The sequence below is a fragment of the Bemisia tabaci genome, chromosome 1 (assembly GCF_918797505.1).
Source record: "Bemisia tabaci chromosome 1, PGI_BMITA_v3".
NCBI lineage: Eukaryota > Metazoa > Arthropoda > Insecta > Hemiptera > Aleyrodidae > Bemisia > Bemisia tabaci.
The window spans coordinates 19516443-19543161 of NC_092793.1; the positions used below are offsets into that span (position 1 = coordinate 19516443).

General features: G+C 42.0%; 1 protein-coding gene across 2 annotated transcripts in view; it reads right to left on the bottom strand.

Moving 5' to 3' along the window:
* Sema2a (Semaphorin 2a) overlaps nucleotides 1-26719 on the bottom strand; it is a 769825-nt gene that overhangs the window by 41787 nt on the left and 701319 nt on the right. For both annotated transcript variants that reach the window (XM_072297641.1, XM_019046942.2), the window contains 2 exons: nucleotides 23097-23204; nucleotides 10614-10884 (listed from right to left, as the gene is read on the bottom strand). In XM_072297641.1, coding sequence (XP_072153742.1) covers nucleotides 10614-10884; nucleotides 23097-23204 — 379 coding nt within the window. The remainder of the gene's footprint in view (nucleotides 1-10613; nucleotides 10885-23096; nucleotides 23205-26719) is intronic.

The window sequence follows — 26719 nt, forward strand, 5'->3', positions numbered from 1 at the left end:
TTTAGAGCTGATAATTCTTCTCCATTCTTTCTCCTGCTCTTTCGAAATCTCGAGGGTCCGCGAGCATCAACGCGAGGGGTGTCGGACGGAGGTGCAAAGGGATCAAGGTAAACAGCCGGGCGTGAAAATCGCTGAAACGAAACTGTTAAAGAGTACTTGAAAAATTTGATAATCTCGGCTCCGTGCTCGGAAGAAAGGGAAAACTCTCGGGTATGAGAAAAAATAATTACCGCGAACTCTCCGCATGTGTGACGATAAGCTCCAAGAAGTGCTTTTCACGGTGGTTTCATTTGTAAAAAAAAAAGAAGAAAAAAAAGCCCACCGCTCACTAAAAAATATTAGGACTGATGCTTGGCGTTGCTTTGAGCTTTCGTGGGGTGGGACAAATTTTAAAGTCATTTCCGGAACCGTCTGCGGAACAAAGGGCCTTACGTTGAAAAACGCAAAATTTAGTTATGATATCATCGGATGGGAGAAAGTTTAATAACAATTTCGACAGAGACCCCGCTTACAAATTCACAACCGAACCAGAGTTTCGACCGTCTGAAAGTTGAAAAATCGCTAAAATCTCAACTTTCAGAAAAGTTGGACGAGGAAATACCAAAATAAAACATTACACACTGATAAAAAAAATTTCAGCTACACTCGGAGAAAAAAACTTCGTGCGTGGGACCCGAAGTTGAGGTCATATGGATCTCTGAAATTTTCTGATCACGCATCCGAAAACTTGAGGTCCAGCTGACGAAGTTCGGGTCAGGCATCGAGGCACTTCGGTATGTACCGGAGTACTTCAGATGTGTGACCCGAACCCTTCGGTATATATCGAAGTACTTACTTCCTACCTTAACTTCGGCAGCTGGACCTCTAGTTTTTAGATCTGTGATCCGAAAACTTCAGAGATCCATATGACCTCAACTTCGGGTTCCGCGCACAAAGTTTTTTTCTCCGTGCATAAACCTAACTATGGTTTATACGAAGCACCAAAAGTTTCGTTCTGGATAAGCCTCTTTTCAGACAAAGAAGCCAAATAATTGATTCATTCATGAGACCGAAGTTTTCAACGATGAACACTCCACGTGTAAGGATTCCTGATAAATCTGCACAGAAAACCGGTTTCTATGACTGAAATTTTGGACTAATTCGACAGAAAACTTTCCACACGAACCGAAGTTGTATTTTTGCGAGCGGGAATGAAAATCGAGAGTAATCAGCGTGCGATACGCTCCCCAGACAAAAGGCACTTTCACATTGAGAACCGGAGATTCGCTGGTTGAGTTGGGTTTAGCGCTTTCGAGAGGGCTCACGATTTTAAATACTATCATAACAGAGCTACGCGATTGCGATACGGCGCGTGCATCGCGCTCACGCTCCAGGAGATAAATACGACCGAATTTATTCTGCGAGGATTCTGCGACTAGTCTGGTTCGAGTCTTTGATGTTGTTCCAGGATGCCAATTTAAGGGAAGCTGTACGACGTAATCTGGATTAAAAAACAAAAGGAGTTCCCTCCTTTGGATCTCAGCGCTCATGCGAGAGGAGTATTGGCACGGTATCAGTGAATGAATCAAGTGAAACGTTGCCATTCACAGGGCTGTATTTTCAGTATGCTCTTAGATAAAGTAGCGGTGAAATCATCATCTTCTCCAGTGATCGATATCTGCAAATACTAAAGATTCCGGTGATTTTTCCGTGTTTGAATTATTTTCACTGAACATGGTAAAACCAGGAACGCGGTCAAATTACCCCTAAAAAGGTTTATTTGACGCTTTGGAGGTAAAATAAACCTTTTTCAGGGGTAAGTTGACTGCGTTCCTGGTTTTACCATGTTTAGTGAAATTATCATCTTTCTTAGTGATCGATATCTACTAATACGAGAGATTCCTGTGATTTTTCTGTACTCGACTATAATTTTCACCAAACATGGTAAAACCAGGAACGCGGTCAACTTACCCCTAAAAAAGGTTTATTTAACGCTTTGGAGGTAAAATAAACGAGAGCTATCTGCATTTTTGATGGCAAAAGATGCAATTCCTTGCAGCGTACATTTCAAAATTTCCGATTTAACTTCTTTTTTTCTTTTCTTTTTTATCCCGAGGTGATTCGGCAATTCTGAGTGGAAAGGAAATTAAGTAACAGGGTGTTTGCAGATCCTCAAAGACTAATCTACAAAGGGACGCACTCAATGCAACGGATTTCAATCAAGTTTTCAGATCGAGTAACTCAATGCTAGTCCTGACGATTTCATCACTTCGAAAGAACTTTCAATGCGTTGCAGTTCGCAAAACACCACTGAGCAAAAGAACTAGGCAGATGGCAAAAGAATAAGAAATAAGTGTAAAAAAAATTATCTAACGGTTCGCGTGTCACTGAGTGTAGGAAAAATTTCATGAAAAAGTGTTTACGGGGCATTTTGTAAGTTTAGACTAGGCACCGATTTCAAAGGTGGGATTGCGTATGGGGACGATTCTATTTTACTCTTGGTGACATAAAGGTCGAAACTTCCCTCAGATTGGAATGAGGTGATCATGAGCTTAAATACGTAAAAAACAATATCGTTCAGTGCGTAGACGTTTTAACGCAAACATTAATGTGACAGGCTTTCAATTCATGTTCTTGAGAGGATCATTAAAACGAACGTTAGTAAAATCTAAAAATTATTACTACAATTCTGCCGCTTTCCAGTCTGTTCTTAGCTGCGCCTGTGAATCTCTCATACACGCACGGAGTACAGAAAACTCCGAGCAGCAAAGTCAAATGAAAAATTTGAATAAAAGCGCTAACCACACGTCGATGGTGATTGAAACAACGAAAGCATAGGCCTCGATTCTATATTGCAGATTTTCTCGTTCATAGAGGTATGAATAATTATCCTTATTGCACAAGATTTCTGATCCCTCAAATGAATATTTGCTGAGAATTTCAAAACATGTGAAAATTTAGACGCATATTGCGTAGTCATATTTTCGTTGACAAGTAAATTCTCTGCGTTGGTTTTGCAACCTTGGCATGGAAATACGTCCCTCCGACTGAGAAACGAGTCGTCATTGAAGAGAATCTTGAAGAAAATTCGGCAGATTAAAACTTGAACCTCGACTCAATCCTAAACTTAGATCAATGAGCACCAAGAGCCTCGCTGTTGAAGCTGAACGGAAATCAATGGAGCACGGAGAAACCATCGACGAAGGAGTTGTTTATTTTTTCGGGCCGGATAAGTTGGAAACCTGAGGAAGGCTATAAGAAATAAGTCACACGTGCCCCCAGAAAACTGTTCTAAACTAGCAATAATTCAGCTCCAGAATCGGATTCGTTTCCTCTGCAGAAACCGGAGACCCCACCCCCCTCCTCCCCGTTCGAACGAGCTCGATCCTCGCTTTTATTTATTTATTTACAAACGTATTTTGTTCTTGGCGCTCCTGGTGGGTAAAAGTGAAATTTCGGGGGTGCCGTACTACCGTGCAAAGAGAGAACGCCGTATGAAAATTCCAGAGTTGCCAAATTTCCACCAATAAAATCATCATTTTGGAGGATATTTAAGAATATTTTACCTTGAAATTTTTAGACCATTTAGATCAAATTACGAACGAAATTCCCGGAAAAAGCAAAAGAAATTTTTTCTAAATGTTCCCGAAAATTCGTGATTCATCAGAGGCAATTTGGCAACACCTTACGGCTCATACGGCATTTTTCCTTGGCATGGCAGCGTAGTTCAGTAGGTGAGAGACGCCGGGGAGGAAAACGAAAGTACCGAGGGGGTGGGAGGGGTGGGGTTGGTTCACCGAACCGGGAGTTCATAAATAAAGCGCGGGGAGCAGTTCCGAAAACTGATATAAAAATATAAAATATCGGAGTTTTCACTGTCGATTTCCTCCGACGCGGGGCTCCGGATTTTGATTTTATGACAAACTACGGAGCTGAAATGAAAGCGTCGCAGATGTTCCCCCATCGCCCGCCGCCGCGCCACCATTACCATTTCTACCACCTTCAGGAAAAACGTCTTATCGCCGTCCCGATGCTCCCAGATTTTCGCGGGTGATACACTCATTTACAACTAAAAATTACGAATTTTCCTCCTCAAAATTTTCTAATATCCTAGGATAAATTACCAAGGAAAATCTCAGAAAATTTCGAAGGAAATTTTTTTTGATTAATCCGGAAAATTCGAGTTTTATCAAAAGGAACCAAGCAACGACCAACCGCTGATACGGTACTTTTACCCGAGGCGGCAGATTTTCTTATTACACCCGAAGGAGAGTTATTTTCTCTCATTGACTTCCTCCTCTTGTAAACCGCCTTATCCCCGTTATTAACATGCACCCCTCCTCCTCCTCCCCCCCCTTCGCGCGGGCGTCTCGATATCTCTATTTTATTATTCAATTTAATTTCGCCCGCACCTCGCCCGTTATCCGAGGGCCGCGGCTCGGCTCAAATTTACACGAGAGAAAAAATTAATTTAAGTGCCCTTTGTTCTTTTCCGAAAGGGCCCGAGTCTTCCCGTCATTGAATTAATTTAATATCGTCTTGATTCGTCGCGACACTGACTCTTGGGCTGTGACAGGTGGAGCCGATGGCTCTGCATTAGCATTTCCTCCCCCTCCCCCTCCCTGTAGCTTCGGTTCCCGTGGTAATTTTTCCCAGATTTATTTCCATTTGTAGCTTTGAAGGGGTTATCAAATGCACCAACGAGCTCGTCCGTGCGAGATGTTGCCATGTGTGTCCGCGTGGGCAGAGAGATGGGACCTGTCTTGCGATGGCAAATATCTAGAATTCGCAGCATTGCTTTTACTCTCTTTAAACCTATGCGAGAAGATAGATTCTATATAAAATCGATATTTTTGATTGATTTAAAAGGAGGAACCCAGTGTTGCTGACTGCTCTTGACTTTTCCAGATTCATCCTGTCTTTCAAACCACTATATGACGCATATTTTCCACTTCAGAATTTTATGTAGAACACAATGCTCGCAATGAAAATTGCTGAAATGACCTCTCGACTAAGATTTAAAAAAAAATTGAAAATCCCGCTCAAAAGAAAAACCATCTACGTAAATCAAACCGCACACTTTATATAACGGTTTTGACATAGCTCGCGATAAAATTTCCGGCGAGCGCTTTGAACACTTCATACATTTATGGGTTGAAAAAAAAAACGATATCAATAGGCGGTATACTGCGTATGTGTGGGGTGGGGGGGATACGGGAAAATCGTCCTTAGGATACTTTCAAAAGTCAGGATTTTCTTGGCCTTGAACACTTGGGCATCTGCCTCCTTAATGGACTAGGCAAAATTTTTGAACATCTCATATTATTCAGACTTTCCTCATCAGTTGACCCCTTTCAGAAAGGCAATTCGGCTTCAGGGCTGGCCGTTCTACCCTTGATGCAATAAACACAGTAAGAGACGATGAGGGCGGATATTATTGAGAGATGGGCCTCTAGGCTTGACAGTGAACCTGAGTCAGACATCTGGTTTAAATCTTTAATCCCTGACCTGAGAGGCTTCCTTCATAGACCCTTCGGTGACACTAATTTCTACATGACTCAGTTCTTTAGCGGTCATGGCAGCTTTTGCGACTATTTATTCAGATTCAAAATTCTTAACAGTAATCTCTGCCCTCTCCCAGGATGCAACTCACCCGACTCGCCTGAACACACTTTCTTCCACTGCCCTTTTTTTTCCACCGATAGGTTCCTTCTTGAAGCTAAGCTTGGCTCGAATTTCACCCTTTTTAAACACTCAAGACCTCTTATTATCGTCTCAAGAGAACTGGAACTGCATCTCGTCTTTTGTAGAACAAGTTATTAGGTGCAAAAACAACCATATGTCCCAAAACCCCCCGCCGATGGTATACATAGATGTAATTCCGGCGCGACCTTGACTCAAGGAGTCACATAATCTATTAATACTTTTTTATTACCTTCTTACATATTGCATTGTTAATTTCTTTCTTTTTTCTGAACCTTTCAATTATTATCACACTTACATATACTGCATTTGTTGCAGGTCATTATATTTTCTTGTATTTTCTAATAAAGGTCGTAAAAAAAAAAAAAAAAAGAACACTTGGGCACTAAAATTGACCAACGGATTATAAATCTTAGTTAAAAGATCCAAGATTATTACTACGAGTAGATCGGAGTATTGGTGCCCACAAATACTCCGGTTAGAAAGTCAAAGAATTTTCCATTTCATCACTCACAAAATCGATGCTCCCTGTGAATTTATTGCAGATCAAAACAACTATACTTATACAAAAAATTTGGAGAGAAAAGTTTCTTGTCTCCGCTTACTTAACCGACCGTTGATTCAGACCACAGAGAGATTCGCATTCAAAATGAATCAATGCCCGCAGAGCTCAATTTAAATAAGGAGATATAACCTGGATGGGGATGAAATAGAGTAGATTGAAACGCGTTTAAAACCCAGTATCGCCGGGTTCGTGGGGAACAAGTTACAAGATGCTCTTCCTTTTCAGGGCTCCCCTCGATGCAACACATCAGGGAGGCATTTCGCATTCGAACAACGGCCCCTTCTTGGGGATGGATCTCCCTGGGAGGGAGACTTTTTTCAAAGTCAAGAAAAGAGAAACCCGGGACTAATATGAGGGGCGAAGATGCAGCGACGGGGGTCGGGGGTCTGCGACCTAAGGGAAATGAGGAGAAGAATGACCCTCGGGAATATATAAAATCAAGGAGGCGTCTGTCGTGCATCTTGGCGAATTTCGGCGTCGGATCCGCTGGAATTCGGGGGGGGGGGGGGGGGTTCGTCCGGGGGCGCATGCCACCCTCCTCGATTTATCAATTCCGCGAAATTCCCGGGCAGAAACCCCGAGCATTAATATTATCGCACGGTTCCTTGTCTTGGGGCCCCCGCGAAAACCGCAGCCATTTTTAGTGGCGTGTCTCAAGACTGCAAGGCTGGTTCCTGAACCCTACGCAACGGGACTTATCCGCACGCGGAAGTTTGTGGAAACATGCACTTGCTACGAGCATACTCATTTACATGCATCTAACATAAACCCGTAATTCTGAAAATCTACAAGGTGACCCGAAAATAATTTCCATCTTTTTTTGAACGGCCATCCATAAATTCATTCAGGCTCTTAACTCTAATTTTTCATAAAAAAATTCCGACACTTCCTAATTGAAATAGTTGTGAACAGCATTGAGACTCTCCTAAGGAATCACGCCAGATTTGCGTCAACACAAACACGATGTGTAAATGAGCAAGGAAAAGGACAAGCGTTGACGACGGCGCAGAGATACAACTATTCGTGCTTGGCGGATGTCCGTGTTGCGTCTGCACATTTGAAGGCGCGATGGCGCGAGACGTGAACCCGCAATTATACTCCGCTCTACGATGCCAACGAGATGTCGCTCAGATTCGGGAGAAAAGTTGAAAAAAAAAAACGAGGCCCGAATACGTCTCTCCTGCCTTTGGCTGTGTCGATACTCGATGTATTCTTTTTTTTCCAATTTGATGTCCGATTCTTTTCAACGATGTACTTGTGGATCTATATCTAAACCTCATAAGCAACGCCCGCATATCATTTGCGGAGCTCGTGTTTAAAGCAAGCCTCGGGTCAATTTGACTCGGCTTGGACTTTGGAGGGCTCAAAATAATACGCCCAGTACCACAATTCTTTTCCAACGCATGCGACAAAAATGTACGGTAAATACAAGAGCAATAGACAATATTTAGACACCGAATAAAACGACGGATACCCCTAAAGAGGAGAAAAAATTGAGACCGAATGTGATTTTAAAGCAAGTTTTGAATACTAAAATAAACAACGTTCAAAAATTCGAAACGAATCTTTTAAAATGGCTGGAAAGAAAAACTGGAGGACGATAATAGGGCTCTGAGAAATAAAATAAAAAAAAAACGGTGGTGTGATGGGAGGAAGGCGCGAGAGAGAGAAAGCGACAAAGGGGGAGGGCGAAGAGGATCAAAGTTTAAGAACAGACGAAATGCACACTTATTTCAATTTCATTAATTTACTTTTTTAAATCGCATTCACTCTTGGAAACAATGAGCCTTGAACTATTCCGCATATCTCGCGAGAAGATTATCTAACAATAATATCCTTCCGAGGAAATAATCCGTTTACTTTCCTCTTTCCCAACACTTGCTTCAATCTTTTGTTTATTCGCATTTAAATGATAAACCCGAGCCACCCCCACCCCCCTCCTTCTCGTCGTGCTATTTCTCTCCCGTCCCAGTCTCATATTTCTTCCCTTGCTCTGAGGCTGAGGACATATTTTACAGAACTTTCCTTTTATTCCGGTCCTTCGGAGCTCTTGGCTCGCTCCATGCTGGAGTCTCCTTCTACAAAATAGCGGAAAAGACGGCGAGGAAAAGAAAGCAGAGAATGAATCTGAAAGTAGGATGAAGCATGAGCAGAGAGCAACTCCCCGAAATTTTTCGAAAAATAAGTACAAAATACACCGAGGAAGAAGAGAAAAACTCCAGAAAAGTGGCCCGAACTGAATTTAACAAGATGGTAAAATACGGCTGTGTCCATACACAATTTTGCATGGAAAGCAAGGCCAAAAAATTCCACAAATTTTAATTAGAGTAAAAAATTTGAGGTCTGGTGAGAGTATATACCCTTAATTTTGTACTGATTCTTACTAGAGCTCAAAATTTTGAAACTCTTGGGTCTTGTTTTCCCCGAAAAATAGCGTGGATCCAGCACTATTTCACCAGCACCTTGTTAGATGCACAAAGGTTAACCTATTTTGAGGTATCGATGGCTCTGATGAATTAATGGATGAATATTATTGTCTTCCCCTAGGGATGTAAGAGAGAGCAACTTCATCCCTACGAATTTTCGGCTAAAATCTACTTTCTGGGGCAACATTGACAGGGAAACAAATTTCCCTGGCACTTAACTTCCTCAAGAGATGTTTTTTCTCCACCACCTCTCAAGCACAAAAGTTGTCATTAAAATATATCACAATGCTTGAAAACGGTTCCCAATTTTTGCCGGGGAGTGAGAATGAGACAATGAGAGGAGAGATTTGGGATTTCAGTTGCTAGGTAGTACACACATACGAAAATTTCGACTCTATCAGAATGTCCGATGAATTTTTCTCGCACTAGAAGCTTTCTGAGAGCAACCAGCTATTTCAATTTTTTCAACTTAACATCAGCCACTTGTTCGGTGTGAAAACAAGCTCAAGCTCTCTGACGGATAACCAGATGCATTTGCCCGCGATTTAAAGAGCCGTCTTCTCGAGAATGTACCTAAGACGTGCGGCAAGAAATAATTTCTCGGCGTTTGTTCCGGAGGGAAGTGAAAAGTTTCTGAGGCACTACGAGGAAGAAAAACTTAAGAAGTGGGTCAAAATACGCGCCTCATTTGCTTCAATTCACTAAGTTTTTTCTTCCAGATTATTTTCTGGGCTCCGCCGATTCTTTTTTTGTTCAATCAAAACTGTTTCTCTTTATGCGGTTCATCTTCCACGGAATAACTGCAGATGAGACTTCACTCTGTTGCTTTCTCTATAAATACGATGAAAGCAGATCTTATTTTTTTGCTTCGGGAATAGTTGCATTGAGTAGGGAATTGAGACATTTCAGGCCGTATTTCTTTAAAAAAAATTCTGTAGTTAAGGAAATAAGAGCCGCCTTCTTATCGCTCTCTGGCGCTCTGCAACACCTAGCAGCCACAATCCCTTATCCTCCCTTAGTCTTTCTAGGACTTGGCAATCTCTCATTTCTTGTAAAACCCCATGTCACCATCCTTTTACCAGGCTGAAACGTAGGAAACGATATTGGAGAAATTGAGTTACTTGCATTCTCTGACACACTAGTCAGAAATCTGCGAGTGTAAGAAAAAAAAAAAAAAAAAAAAAATTGATCATAGTATTCCAAGATACGTGGTTTATGAATTAGGAAAACAAGTAGCAGGCAATAGAGCTGCTGCGTGGTTCTCCCCTGCTTCATCAAATCGGTGAAAAAGTAGAAACTGTCCTGGTCCTTGACGATAGAATTGGACCGCGTTCAGCAGAAAGGAAGCAAGCCACATCAGCTACTGCCATATTTAACTGAGCAACGTTTTTGCGGATTCTTTTGAAAATGTTAAGGAATTAGCTTCGTGCTATGCAGAAAATTCACTGAAATTTGCACAAAATATCGCACAAACGTTTTCATGTAAAATATTAAATTGCCCAGTTAAATTTAGCAATGGCTGATGCGGTTTGGTTCCTTCCAAGTAGAGTATGGGATACTCTCGGATTTGCAACGTTTTTTATACTTTATTATGGTGTAAGTATAAAAATTGTGTTTACATGAGGCAGGCTGCCTCACCTAAACTGCCATGCTAAGGAAAAACGTCGTATTAACCTTCACGCATTGCCAAATTTCTTTTGATAAAATACGAATTTTCGAGAAAACTTGTGAATATTCATCTTCCAATTTTTTAGATAATTTTGTTCGCAATTTCATTTGAGGTTCCTGAAAAATTCGACGGAAGATTTTCATAAATCTCCTTAAAAATACAAGTTTTATCGGGAGAAATTTGGCGACTCTCTAATTTTCATAAGGCGTTTTTCCTTAGGACGGCAGTATAGGTTCCAGATCCGGCATGCGTAAAAGAAAGAGAGACTTACTGTCGAGCCACTTGGAGTCGTATTTGAGGGTTCGCTTGTAGGAGAACTCGCGTTTCATGGTGGTGAAGTTGAAGAGCTCCGTGCGGAAGATGACGGTGTCGGCCTTGGTGAACTCGGCGTTGGTGCCCGTGTAGAGGCCGGGCAGGTTGCCCGGGTTCCCACTCTCCACCCAGGTCGCCGTCGAGTTGTCCGTCGGGTCGTAAGGGCACTTGGCGATCCCGTTCCCCACGCCCGGGACGTGCTCGTGCCGCGGCAGCCCCGTTAGATTACTCTGTTCAACAGAAAAAATTAAATACAATTAATCGCAATTGGTATGACGTAAGTCGTTCATAATAAGAGACATCATGCACTGGGAAAAAAACACATTGGATCTAGAGTCCAGACTCTTGAAAACATTGACAAGAAAAAATACTCTTGATTCGATCAGATTTTTGCTTAAATCAAAAGGAAATCCGCTCAAATTAAGAGGCTTGGTTCTTGATTTAAGCAAAAATCCGATTGAATCAAGATTTTTTTCTTGTCGATGTTTTTAAGAGTCTGGACTCTAGATCCAATGTGTGTTTTTTTTTCCAGTGTGTGTTGATAGTAGTCCGAGAGCCAGGCGAAATTTGATGACGCCAAAGTTCCGGGATTCGGAACTTTTTTGTTCCGATTTCTCCCGCTCCATGACCATCAAAAGGTACGGGATTCTTTTTAGATTTTTTCAGAAGTTCCGAGAAAGTTCTTGAAAATGCGAAAGATCCGGAACATTTCGGGAATTTCAAAAGTTCCGGGAAAAATTCAGGAAAATCTCAAAAGTTCCGGAATTCGGTACTAGTTCCGGGAAGTGGGGGCATTGGGCGACACAAGTTTTGACCACTTAAATCTGCATGGACACGGTATTACGATCCAAAGAACAATGAAGAAAACTCAGAATGAACCGAAAGATTGTATCACTTTGTGTTCAACCTGCCGTATTACCCGAATGAAATACATTTTTCTCTCTGCTCTGTGCCCTTGAAGAAAAGCTCTGAAAAGCTGTCGAAGTTGGGTAAAGCCGATCCAAAGTGATTCGTCCGTTTTACTTCATCCGGGAAACACTAATACCACTCTGATCCGTGTGAATCAACGTCCCTTTCGGTAATTTTTTTTCCAAATTTGATTTTTGCTCTTCCGCTCGTGGCGCGTGAGTGGGGCTGGGGCGAGACGGAGGGGGGGGGGGCATCCAATATTCAAACCGAGAGTCGCACGTGCGAGGGATCCTCCTGTCTTCTCTCCTGCGTTTCCTGCGTTTCCTCTCCCCGTCAGAACTTGCTTCCGAATCTGCCACTTAAGACTTCCGCGCAGGAGAACGGATTCAATTTTTTTCCGCTACCCACCGCCCCGCCACTCGCGCGCTGCAGGCTGGGGTGCAGACCCGAAGCGCACGGTTGCTAGACTATGCTGCAAATCTACTGCCCGACGTTCATACTAGTTTTTCAAATCTAAAATCGAGGACTGCTCGAGGAGTTTTCAAACGAATTATCCCGTCAATCTGATCCGATTGTCTTGGAATCTGATGAAATTGCTGCCATCGGTGGGGCGACAGACCCATCCATCAGAGTGGACCAATCACAGAGGTTCCCGCCAGACTCGCCAAGTACTCCGTATTTCAAGGGGTGCTGGTTGGATCCCAAAGATGACCCCGGTGAACACCAGCCACCCGTTTGGTAAGCCTCGAAAACGAGGATCTGGTTCATGAGACAGAACGGATTCAATGGATTGGATTAACACGATCTACCCGATCCGACCACATCCGACGCAAAAATATACTTTTTATTGACTCTATTGCACACGAGAGATACAGCCAACTAAGTAGAATAGTCGAGGGTAATATCGCACGAAAATCACGCTGGAAGAGTGTGGTTTGGGGTACGGTGATATGAGCATGTTAACCACCTACTGATTCTATGATAGCAAATACTGTAACTCTGACCATGCTCACCAAAAGCATAGTAAATGCCTATCAGATCCCTAGGTATCTTGGGATACCTAAGATCCCTAGGATCCCTACTTATCCTGAGCCTACAGTATTACTGTGTCAAAAATCAAGAAGTCTCACGATAGAATTAATCATACTTCTGGTAAAATTTGCCATATCTTTTCCTCAGTTGCGGCGTTAGAAGTAGTGATTACCATGTTCATGCCATCCTAGCAATATACACGCTTCTAACTTTAATTTAATTTTAACTACAGTGATGATTAACTAGACCGGTATTTTTCCTTCTCCATGACTTCGATGGAGGTTCGCAATGGGTTCCTTCACCAAAATGTTTCCACAATTGATTATAGCCATTTTTACAGGATACGACGTGACGTAGTAATGTTTTTAATAATCTGTTCAAGGTATACAAATCGCGACAAAACTTCTAAACTCGACGAGGTAAAGGCATTATTAGTGCAAGTGTCGCTCCCGATCGATCGCGCACTACTCGGCAACCGCGCGCAGTATTTTATCACCCGAAAATAGGATTTCGATTCCATTAGCAGTCCGCTTTTCCAGGTCCCATCCCCACCGCTCCCAATTTACGAGGTGTATAAATATTTGCCATAATTAAATCAAAGAATTAAATTAAATCAAGAAATTAATTCGGAGAGCAAACGTCGCGATAGTCGAGGGCTCAAAATTGGATTCTTCTTTGACTGCGAGTTTCCGGCGTGAGGGCCGATTTTTTTCGGCGCAAGGAGTCGCTGTTTGCGAAAGTAATCTACAGAGCCTGTTGAAGTAATTTCTCGATTTCACGCGTGATTCGACCGGTTTGTATGAATTGAATCATCGCGTTCCGATTGATCGATTTTTTATGAACTTCTCGCCGAACGCTTCTTCGAACGAACGATCATGAGGGAAATTAGAGTTGAAGTGTGATGGAATACGCTTGATTACACCGTAGAGTGTATTATAATTTTGGCTTCTACGTATAAATATTGGGGCAGACTAAACGTCTAACAATGAGCCGCCCCCCCCCCCCCTCTCATCATTTATCACCCAGCCAAGAAGCTCTTTTAACCAGTGGCGTGGCGTGCTTTGCGCGATTGATATGCCATTTAAATGTATGAAAAAGGATCGATAAACAGGGTGTCCGCAAAAAATACCTTTCTAATCGATTATGTACCACAGCTTCAAATGGGAAAATATCGATAATCGATCATTCACGCCTTGCGACTGCTTTTAACGATCGGAGGTCAAATTAATTTGCAAAAGCTTACACAACTCCAATGACGCCACAAATGACACAAGTAATTGATATTAACTATATCTATATAGAGTGAATAATCCCCAAGATCATGTAATGTCTAAAAGCACAATGATACTATTCAAGAGTATAATATTGTTATTTCCACTGTTAAATTGGCCAAAAGCTGATTGTGCTGGTTCCCTTTTGTTTAACGCGGTCCAATTAAAAACCAGCAAACATTGCAGTTAAAAATATATATTAGATCTCTCCCTTGGACAAAACTCTGTATAATTTTGGAAAAAGGGAAGCATATTTAAATTCAAACTTGTTGTGGTCGCTTTTAAGCGGCTGGTGGTTGACCTTAATTTTTTTGAGATTCAGAGGAAGACGTCAAAAATGAGGTGCTTCCTTCGTACTGATTGACGTTCATATTTTTTAAATCCGAAGAAAGTTAGTTACTTGATTTAAAGGTTGAGAAGCACGCCATTATTTCAACCTACTTTCTAACTTCGAAAAAGGTAAAAAAACGAGCAACACCTCATTGCTTTGAACATCTTTCTTCTGATCTCAAAAGGAATCGTTTTACCGGATACATACCTCCAAGGACCCACGATCGTTCCTTGGGGACTACTCTGAAAACCTTGACTTTGAAAACTTCTCCCGAGAACGAAGCACAACAGCTCATTCACAATCAAAGTTTGAAAGCTCTTCCGCTTGATAGCTTCCGAACCAATCGGATCGACATGATAAAAATAAAACCATGCCCGAGAACCGGGGTTGATATTCAAAACCTCGACTCTAAACAGCGCGGGGTGCTCCTCAATTTCAGATACGCATTAGAAAACTTTCCTCCAATTTTCCCGGTCCCATGGAGATAGTAAGCAAAAATATCAGAGGAATGAACTAGATATAAATAGTGGCTAGTAGGGAACAGGAACACTTCGAGAGGGGAACCAGGTAGGAACCTCAGTGGGACGTCTGCGTGGGCAGAGGAGGGGGGAACTCGGAGTTGCCGTTCCGTGCATATTAAAATGTAAACGAAAGGAGTTTTTTAAGAAACGTGGCACCGTTGGGGGGACCATTCTCGGCCTCGTATTGGGAATATCCCTGGGGAGTCGTTCATACGTTTCTCCGTTCAGTAAAGGCTTAAATGAACTTTGCGAGGCCAAGCTTGTCTGCGGAGGACTTTTAAACCTATAATATAGGCAGTGTTATGGTAATGTTGAAGTAGTGTTGGCCTTGCCTTGAGCTCGACTCTTGCCGCAATGGGCTGCCGACGACGCCGTTGCCACGATGTGCCCTGTTTTTTCGAAAATTTTTCGCACCGTTTTTCCGGAGGTCACTGTTCCCAAGGATTCAACCGCATTTCACTACTTTCAACGACCAAACAACACATTCGACTGCATTCAGTAGGCTCAGGCGAATAAGACGATGATATATTTTGATAGCAGCGAATACCCACTTGTTGATATTTAAAATTGGGTCAGTGCCACAACCCATTTTTTTCATTGAAAGTACACAGGGGGCTAAACTCCTCGGAATTTTCCCAAATTTTTTCAAACCCTGAAATGCCGAAAATGGTACTGGTTCGAAACGATATTTTCTGCGGGGCGTTGATGATGTACCTAGGTAGGGGAAAGTGCGTTCGATGATTGGCTGAATTGATCGCCATGCTATGTCAACACGACTGTCGGCTTTTGATTAGCTTTTTCATCCCTTAGGAATATGATATTTTGAAGTTTTCAATGAACATTTGGGTTTTTCATGAATTTAACGAGCGGTAAACGGTACTAAAACCCTGCAAAAATTCCTTGCCACTGACCCGTCAAAATTTCCTCTGTGGATGGAACTCTAACTTTAATTTCTTGTAATTATTACTGACATCTTGGTAGAATTATTAGATTTAGTACCAATAACTGTTTATTATTTTGAAATCCTCGACTATTTTGCAAGAAAAAAGTACATTTTAAGTTGGATTTATGTGGAAATAAAATTAGAATTGAAAAAGGGAATTTTTACCTCCTGTAAACACGAGAAATACTCTCGTAAAAACATGTTTGAAAATAGAAAGTCCGGGACGGTTTATTGGCGAATGAGAATGAGGGGTGGCATGCTCATCATCGTTGCAATTCGCATCTCCAACAACCCCTTATCCCCGCACTATACCATCTCCTAACACAAGCGGAAAAAAGGGGGTCGGTAAAATATGCCTGCATAGCATTTTCATCGGCATTTATTTGCAACAATAACGCATGGAAGCTTGCAAGACGGAAAAAAGGCCCACTAATCACGTGAAAAGGTCAGCAAAAGCAAGACGAACAATAAAGACCTCCGCGAGACTTGCGAGCGGTGGTTACACGCCTGCACGCCCGAAAGAGGGGAAATTCGTGCGTCCACAAAGAACGAGGGAAAAACGGGCCCGAGCCTCATAAACGTAATACATTTAGTTTTGTAGCAGTGATGCCGAGTAAATTATAAACTTGGGTATTTTACCCTTTTTTCTAAAATAAAAACTTGAAGTTTTACGGATCTGATGTTTAAGCGAAGCTCGACTTCAATTGGACTGCATTTTGCAATTTGGAACTATAAATTCTAGCCCGGTTTAAAAACGACGTATGTGCCATTAGTTCCCCTATGCACATAACTGTTTTTCCAGAAGAGCCAGAATTTATAGTTCCAAATTGCAAAAATTCAGTCCAATAATTATGCCTACCTTGGATACGTTTCGGATATTATTACTGTCCAAGTCTTTTTTCATGTGAACTTGGTTTCGTTTCTCTTACTTTTACTGCCGTGCCAAGGAAAAAACGCCGTATGATCCTTCAGGCGTTGCCAAATTTCCCCTGGAAACGCCTCACCACTGGACTCGATACTTGTTGAGGATTTAAATGGAGGAAACATGGGTTCTCAACTTGCGAGAAGATCGGAAGACGCTCAACAACATTTATCCCCTCGGCAGCCTCACCTAACTCACGCATCGAAAAGATACATCGAGAGGGGGTGGAGGGGGGTGGAAGGGGGAGAGGAGTAAATTGAATTTCACCGGGAAGAAGTAACTTATGGTTACTTACTTGTCTAAAATACGAGTTGCACGTTCTTCGCCGCGCGGGGGCGGCGGTAGGGGCGGGGGGCAGGGGGAGGGGACCCGGCGGGAAATTTGCATTCCGCACTTTCCAATAAAGCCCCGCGCAGCAAGCACCTGACGACGCGCACCTTTAATTCGGGATCGGCAACAATAAAAAAGCGGAAATCGCGTCGCTGCAACTACTACGAATTACAATCGGCGCGGAAAACGCTTTTGTCGCGGAGAGACAGCCTCGGTGCTCGCGACGGAAATTCCTCGAATCGCGCCCCAAACACCCCCCCCCCCCCCCGGGTTCCGAACCTGGTGTCACTCAATGAAAAAAGGAATTCTGAGTGGCAATTTTCCCCGACAGGAAAATCTGCCGCGTCATGAAGAGACCGTTAAGTCTACTCGCTCCCGGAGGATTTCGAATTGAATTATGAGTGCCTAGCACGGCTGAAAAGAAGAAGAAAAATGACACTGTGTTAGAGGACTTTATACTTTTTCGGTTGAAAATCAAATTTTTAAGTGGTTCGAGGTTTCTTTACCGCAGAATTTCAAAATGTTGGTAAGGAACGAATTATCAGGAAAGGAACCTACTTTCTCTGTGGAAGCATTTAATTGTGCTATAATGGACGACAAACATTGCCGACCAAGTCGATGAGAATTGGAGGGTACTGACTTTATTTTTCTTGGTCCCGATGATGCTGAAATTTGATGAATTAAGTGACGATGATCATTTCGGAATATTTGTGTCCATCTTCAGGTCAACTGGTATATTCGCACTCGCAAACGCGTCAGACATTTACAAGAAATTAAAGCAAACGAAAAACAATAAATAAGACTAATATTCGGTTAATTGTTTTTCGTTTGTTATAATTTCTTGTCAAAGTCTGACGCGTTCGCGAGTGCAAATATAACACTTGACCTGAAAATGGACACAAGTAGTCCGAAATGATAATCGTTACTAAATTCATCAAATTTCAGCATTATCGGGACCAGGAGAAATTAGGTGAGTAACCTGCCACCATGCAACCCGATAAAGTGTCCAAACATTTCAAATTATACGAGAATCGTTTTCCAGAAAGCTGTAGAGCCACCTCAAGATAGAGTACCTATATTGAGAGAGTATGGCCACTGAGGTTACCACCTCTGATTGGCTCAGCCATCTTAGGCTAAATGGAGCCCTTAGGACCCAAAAATGGCGGACGCCATAAATTAATGTAATGCAAAATGACTCAAAATGTAGTTTTCTTTGCTTATCGTAACGAGGAATTTACCCAAATGCACTATTGAGACATCTTTACATATTTTTAAGGCTAATCGTGTGCAATTTTTGACAAAAATTATCTTAGATGTAGTAAGGTTGGCAGCAAGTGCGGTTGGTGATAACCGTCAAAAGTTGGCAATGACCCCCCTCCCATCCACAAAAACCAAAACAAAGCACCGCCATTTTTGGGTCCTAAGCCTCTCCATGGGGCTCAGTGGCCATACTCTCTCAATATAGGTACTCTACCTCAAGAAGGTGCGCTGAGTAGAAAAATCGGGATAATATATTAGCTATGTAACTTACAAAAAGGTCGTTAATACTAATTCCAAGGCGAAATTACCCAGACTCCCTCTTAGTTCCTCCGCTGACACCAACACAACACCAAAAAGCGGGAATTCTTATCCAACACCCTCCGAGGCTCTTGACACGGCTCCGGCGGCGGGAAATTATCACCATGGCTTTTTGAACGTTAAGTGAATTCCAAACTCCAAATTACAAAAGCCGGGAGGTGTTAAAGTAAACGTGGCTTCGGCATGGGTTATCGCTCTGAGGCAATTCCTGGGGAGGGCGCTCCAAGAGGGAGGTTGGGGGAGGAAGATCCTAACCGTTCCGCGGTGCCACCCCTCCTGTCGCCTTACCCCTAAAAATGTCGATCTTATCTGCCTTTTCTTGCGGGGTTGCCGTCCACCCGTGGGTAGAGCAAGAAAATATGGGTCATTCCCATTCTCGAGGAAAAAATGCAAAGGAATTAGGGTCCGTATAAAGATACGTAACGCTCGGGGATGTCTAGCGTCGCGTTACGTAACACTTGACACTGTATATTTTTACGTTTTTATTGAATAACTGGACTAAATTTTGCAATTAGGAACTACAATCTCTGCCTATTTTAGAAACAGCGTATGTACTACTAGTTTCCCTGTGCAGTTACGTGTTTTTACCTATGAGCCATAAATTGTAGCTCCTAATTGCAAAATGAAGTCCAATTCATTGTCGTTTTTTTCTACAAATGTTTTAGTATTGAATCTCACTTAAACAAAAGTTCAGACGACTTATTTTGCCTTTGTATTCTTGCTTTATTATTGCCTATATTCAATTTTTCCACGAGAAAAAAGAAATAGGGGAAGAGAATGAAATTTACCTGTGAATTGTTCTCCTTAGGGCAAGGATTACGGAGAGTGTTACGTATTTTTATGGGGGAACCGACCTGCGTTGCGGGAGAGGTAGGAAAAGGAAAAAATATGATTTTAATCTTTACCAATTTTGTAAAAGATGCCTCCCTTTCCAATCACAAGAAATTTGTCGATAACTTTTAATACATTTGGATTGAATCTAAATTGAGAAAACCCTTTTCTTTCATCCCTTCTTCGAATTTACTTAAAGGTTATTTTTAAACTTTTCAATCATAAAAACAAGCCCGCTTTGAGCATGCATATTTGATGCCGATAAGATTAAGAGGATTTACCCTCACTGACCTTCGCTTTAACCCTGCAAATTCAGACACTTGTTTCCACCGACGGCATCTGAGCAACTCTTGAAAAAATTAACAACTAATTATAACCCCTTGCCGCGGAGATTTCGCTCATTAATGCAGTAATTATTAAAGTGAAAATGTTAGCTTTTCTGTGAGAACTGGCGACGTCTCCTTTACTTGAAAAGGACGAAACAGACAGGCTAAAGATAATTAAAACAGGGATGACTTATTTGTAAAGACGTTGAGAGAAAATTAGATTTTTATCTTGTAGCTCGGATATTTGAGCTTTAGGTCTAGTTGAGCTGCAAAGACGAACTTTCAAAGTGAGTGCGCCCTTGAAAGTTCACTCACTCCACTGCTGTTCACGAGGAAAAAATTCAGCGAAACCTGGAGATGAGACAAAATTGTAGCTGAAAAGGAGAGGATAAAAGGGAGCGAAAGGAGATATAACTTTAAGAATATTGATTTTCTCGAGTTTTATTCCACTCTTTAAATTCCCCTAATGTTATAGTCTGTTTAAAAACTTGAAGACATCATCAAAAAGTAGTTAGGAGAAACAGTATTGTTCATTACGAACTAACCTCTGACCGTTGTGGCTCTATTAGTATCAGCATTTGCGAGATTTATTGTTCGGTTATGTTAGGTCTCCCCAGTGTCCGTTTATGAGGAGTCTAAGAAATCTCGGGTCCTTGACATCACACACGGGCAGAAAGATTTAAGTACAATTAGCAACAGTTAAGGTAAATTTTGATCACTTCATCACCGCATTCCTTACCTCCATTCCCTCTCTCTCATTGCGTTTGCTCCCTATCCTGCCTTTCGTCCCCTGTTCCATTCCAGTTTATAATCTTCGCGACCATTAAAGGGGGAATCTCCGTACCCGTTTGTGACATCATGGGAGCCTTAAATACAGGAACCAATCAGAAACGGATTTCACAAGTAGGAAAATAAACAAGTTATAACGGGGTCGTTTAAAACGTCTTTCTCGGCGACGAGGCGTGGATTATCAAAAATTGATATTTCCCCCTTGAGACTATGGTAAAGAATCGATTATTGAGGTGAACCCTAATGATCGATCTTTTTCCATAGTTTTAATTGGCAGATCAATCGATTTATCACAAAGAGCAAATCCTGATTGCCAGGAAATAAGAAAACAGTCCCTGCAGACGCGTTAAATTTTAAAAAGCTCGTAAAGGCAGCATAAACGTGCGCAAAGCAGTGAATTTTAGTCATTTTCGATTAAAGCAACATGCTTTTTGTGTGTTTTGATAGGCGATGGAGTCTCCTCATTCATCTGTGCCTCTGATGTGCAACAAACCCAACAATCCCAACAGGCAAAACACCGCAAATTAGGAGCTTTATCAAATAAGCACCAAACAGAGGAATTTGAATGAGGACTGGGGCTTTGGGACAAGAGTTAAAGTTCGCATTGAATACCTGAGTAAAAAAAAAACCCACCTAACCAAACAGGGAGAAGATCATAATGAGCCACGGAAAACATAGTCGGAGTCGAGGAGTCTTTCACGTGAAAGAGAACAACTTAGGGCACATCGTCCCGGTTCCGCGGAGAAAAGGACAATTTGGATTTAAAGCGGGGCGAAAAAAGCCGGTGAAAGGCACTTGAGCGATGAAGAACCGGTGATTTCAAGTTCACTTAATTAGAACTGACGATTACGGGGCGGAGAGTGTCTTATTGAGGGAAACTCGGGAAACCGCCCGCCGCCCTCCGCCGCCGCGGTGGTGGAACGCGCCGCGCGCTCGAAAAGGTCAATGGAAGGGTTCGCGAGGAAGGAGACAAAAGATGGCGAAGATATTAATATCGGCGCACGTGTGCGGTGAACAGCCATACGTCCGCTCATTCAGGGATTCCTCGATGAATGGTGGATATCGCACGCGGCACCGCTGCGCTTCCAATTTAAAGCTACGCACTCGTCGGTGTAAAATTTCGTCGTCGAGAGCCATTCAGTGGCGTGGCGTGCTTTGCGATATATCGATTGTTATGCCATTTAAACCTATGGAAAAGGATCGATAGACAGGGTGTTCGCAGCGAACACCTTAATAATCGATTCTTTATCATAGGTTTAAATGCCGTAACAATCGATACATCGCAATTCACGCCACGCCACTGCTGTACGAGTAGGGGACGGGACGACTTCTGCCGTGCTAGGGAAAAACGCCGTATGAGCCTTCAGACGTTGCCGAGTTTCCTTCGATAAAAATCGAATTTACTGGAAAAATTGTAAATATTTTTTCCCACCATTTTTAGACAATTTAGTTCGCAATTTAATCGAAAATATCTGAAACGATCAAGGAAAAATATGCATAAATCTTGTCAAAAATACGTGTTTTGATCCAGGGAAATTTGGCAACTCTCGAATGCTCATACGGTGTTCTTCCTTAGCACGGCAGACCTAACGCGATGGGCTGATCATTGAAATTGAGAGACAAACCGATGAACGAAGAAAGTTCCAAAGAATACTCGTGTCAAATCTAGTAATAAAATGACCTTTAAGGGTACGTCCTACGACAAGATTTATATGTTTCTTCATGCTGTATGTCTCTTGAGAGTATCATGAGTTTCCCAAGTTAGAAGAGGACACTTTACGAAACGAAATCCTAATTATTTAGCTGGTGGATGTGATCGTATTCAATGGCCGACTTGACTCGTGTAAATTTTGGTTTTGCGAACGGGAAGTAAGATTTTGCTGATTCTAATACCAAAAAGAAACATTCTTTTTTTCCACTTAGGAGAGAATTTTGGAAATTTTTAATGTTTTCAACTTTTTTGCGTGGAATTTTTATGAGGGAACATGTTTCGAGGACATTTAATTCTTGCCCGGTCTGCCGGCCCATTGCACATGCAACACAGAAAAAATGTTGAAAATGTCTAATATTCGCTCATACGAGTGCGAAATCAATGTTCTTCATTCGGTCGATTTCAATTTCCCAAAATTACATGACAAAACCATTTTAACATCACAAAAGTGAATGAAGAAAATTTTGAATGATTTAAAAAGAAATCAGGAGAATTCTACTGCAGTCCATTTTGATGTAGTAAAATAAAGAGAATTACTTTCCGAACAAACCTAACACATTGAAATGAGTTATTCTGTAAACAGATTGAACACATTCGCTTTTCAGCGTCCCGGTAAAAATCGGGGTCGCCTTTTATCCATGTACATGGGGCTGTAAAAATGGCAACGTTTTAGACGGGTACTTTTGGCAGACGGCTCGTTAAAATGAAACAACATACGATGTTTTTGACCGTGCAGCTTGAAAAAATCATAAGACGGGAACACTTTTAATTGGTAACAGTACACCTACCTACAATGCCGGACAACAAAGAGAACAGTAGAGGGGAGAGAGAAAGAGAGGGAGAGTGGGAGGGAAAGAGAGGAGAGGATGGAGGAGAAACATCTGATTTCAATTGAGGAGTTTTTAATATGATACATTCATAAAAGAAGGAGAGAGAAGGTTGACTTACATAAATAACCCAGTCTTTTGGGCCATGAGCGTTGGTGCCGCAAATGTAAACCCTGGAGCCATCGCCGATCGGCTGAATCACCCGGATGTGATTTCGACAGTCAAAATGCTGAAACAAACAAAATAAAACGTTAGTGGAGGCTTTTCAACTACGAATGATCTATTTGAGGAATACGAGCTTAAATTAAAAGTCCGTAAAAGAGGGATGCATTCGACCAATAATAACTTTGAATGCATCAACCTCTACCTCTTCACTAAAAAAAAACACCACACACGGAAAAAAATAGGGTAGTCGACACAACCAGCGGCTGGTTAAGATGCGTTAGCTACCGTGCGGTAGTTACGATAACTAACGCGGTGGAGGTCACAACTAACCCGGTAGTTACATCAACATCCATGGTAATCCATGGCCGCTGGTTGTGTCGACTACCCTATTTTTTTCCGAGCAGGGTTGTTTGATGATACAGACATTTCCAATTACAAAATAGGAAATTACACAATTACACATTAACAATAAGAACACACCACTCTTGTAAAGCTTCTCTAGTGCGCTATGTCACCTGACGCATTCCAAATTCAGAGGCACTCAAAAGACTTCTTCAAAACAAAACTTAAGGATATTCAAGGACTTGTTGACGCGTAGTGAACTCAGGGATAAATTTTTCAGATATTCAAGTCCGGCGAGCAACAAAGTTTTTCCAATTCGTGATGTTTCGTTGAATAAACGTCCGATACCTTGATTTCGATGGGGAAAGTTTAAAAAGTCAATCACGACCGGACAAACAATCATTTAACGTCCCGGCGAGCTGTTCCTTCTGAAATTGCGGAGGAAAATCAAAATCCGAATCAAAGTTTGCGATTCGATCGACAACGAAGCTTATAATGAAAGACGGAAGACGGATAATGACTATTGTTTTAAACGGAGCTCGAAGCGAGACGTTTCTCACAAGGTAAATACTAATTCTGAGACACAGAGCGCGCTCGGCTTTTATACTAATGGACTCGGAACCAATATTTGTTTTATTGAGAACTTATTCTCAGCCCCCGTTTAGTTCCCAAGGAACGCCTCGACCAGAGATGCCTATCCTCAGACTTGATAGTGTCTCGGATTTTCGAGTTCATTCCGGCTAATTGCCGGTTGGTTTGCCAGGTTTGGCAACTGTTGGAAAGCACTCCTATGTCCCTTCCGCTTGAATCTCTCTTAAACAGTGATAAGGAAGGCTTTCGCACTAAGCTTCATTTGCTTCAGAAAGTCACCTGTCATCTCCCAGGACAAAAATATCCCTTGTTTTTGGGACTCGCTCAAATGAGACTACCACAACAGAGGTTGACAGAGGAAAAGGGACAGGATAAGAAACGACTGAAATGGTAGATTAAAGCAAGCTACAATGATACGAAAGGGACAATATTTGTATTGGCTGGATTGGCTATTGTAGGACCAAAACTCTGCAGGGGCCTGAGATAAGCATAGTGCAAAAATTTCACCTCAAGAACAGACGAAAGCCGAGCGAGCTGTACAGTCACAAATGCATTTGGGTTGATTTCACGATCAAAAAAAGGATTTTCATTGATCAGAATTGACTTTAACTCGCTGCATACCCGTGTAAGAGGTACTTTAAAGCGCAAAAAATGATTGAGCCTGGGTGACCACGAGATTTTTCTTCTTCTTATCTTTCACACATTTCAGATATGTCATTGGATACAAGAAAAATACATGTTTTATAAAGAGGTTCTACTTTTAATTGAGCCTTCTTGGCTTTGATTTTAGGGGAACGGTGCGGTGGGATTGCCATTAACCTACCATCCTGTCCAATAGCATTTGAGCCTTAATTGTTGTGCTTCTTTTCTTCCTCTCTTAAAATCAACTCTAAGAAAAAAAGAATATCAATGAATTTACTTCCACGGTTTTTATAAAGTTGCAGTTGCATTTTCAACAAGCATTGCATAAAATGAAAAAAAACTACAAAAAAGTATTGAATTCATTGATAGGCTTTCGTAGGTAGTAAGATTCAGAAATTACACTACCCAAGTTATCACGTCTGTGGAGAGCCTAGGGCAGAGAAAAAGTATTCACTTACGACCACAAAAAATTCCATTCTTTAGAGTTAGTGGCATTCACACTCGTAGAGTAAGGTTACGGCACATTACATCAGGGAGCCGAATGAGGGTAATAGAGAGGGAGAAATATGTCTCACTAAACTTTAGCACCCCGAAAATGGTCATAAGATAAAGCCCCGTCTGGTCGGAGCCGCAAAGGCATTAGAAACCAATTTCCTCGAGAATTTACAACTTCCATCGATAAGCTGTATATGCCGTGCTACCAAAAAACGCTGTGCGAAGGCTCGGCCGTTGCAAAATTTCTTCTGACAGAATATGAATTTTTTGGAGCACCCAAAACAAGTTCCCTTTGAATTTCTCAGATGATCACAGTGTAGAATCAAGCATCGCGATGTATGCCAGTTTCCTCGTCAAAATTACAGCTAAGGAAAGGTTAGACAAAGGTTATACGGACAAGACAGCAGGCATAGAAATTTTTCAATTTTAAGTTAGAATGAACAATAAACATAGAATGAACATAACATGAGCATAGTAACCTACGGGTGTGAAGTATGGCCGATGAAACAGCGGACCCGGGAGGTTTTAGAGGCAACAGAGATGGACTTCTGGCGTGGATCCGCTGGTATTTCCAGAAAGGATCGCGTCAGGAATGAGACGGTACGGGATATCATGGATGCCAAGCAGACCATCGTGCATGACATTATGACAAAACAACTCATTTGGTATGGTCATGTCCAGAGAATGGCAGGAGACAGGTTGCCGAAGAAGGTCCTTGACTGGGTTCCTCCTGGGAGAAGACGCAGAGGGCGCCCAATGAAAGGTTGGAGGGAAGGGATTGAAGCGGAAATGTTACGGTGCTCAATCCCCCAAGATTTGTGGTTTGAAAGAGAGCAGTGGAGGTTAGGAGTCGTAGAGCGCGAGGGAGTGCTGTAAAGCGACTTATATGTATGTATGTGTGTATGTATGCGTGTATGTAGGGAGGGTGTATGTATGTATGTAAGTATGTATGAACAATAAACTCTTGTCTCTCTTATCCTTGTTGATTTCAGGCAACCGGGGTAGGTATTTGGCCATGTTCTACATGGCATCTTGATGAAAAAATATCTTATTACTTGCTTAAATTTATGGCACTATAGGTTCATCCAGCATAACTGAGAATTTCGGGCGAAAAATTCATATTTTTTCTCAAGAATGAATACTTAATTAGGAGAAATTTGGCATCGTCCTGGTATTTTTACGTCGTTTTTTCTCAGCGCGACCGCGTGGCTTTCTCTTATATTGAAGCATGAAGCACCGCATTCGGGCAGATCACGAGAGGGCGTTGAACGTTCTGTGCGGAACAAAGATGTCTCCGAAGATGAGTCAAAATCAATTACGCAAAAGCCCAAGGCTTGTCCAAATGTCGACGGCAAATAACGGGATGATTCACAATTAATCCCTCTACTTACACTTCTTTCACTCGCTTCACAAGCTGGGGCGCGCCGCGTTTGCGGTGACGGAAATTAATTTTCGTAAAAGTGGATGGACTTCAAACATCATTAGCGGCACCACTACCCTCCGATCGTT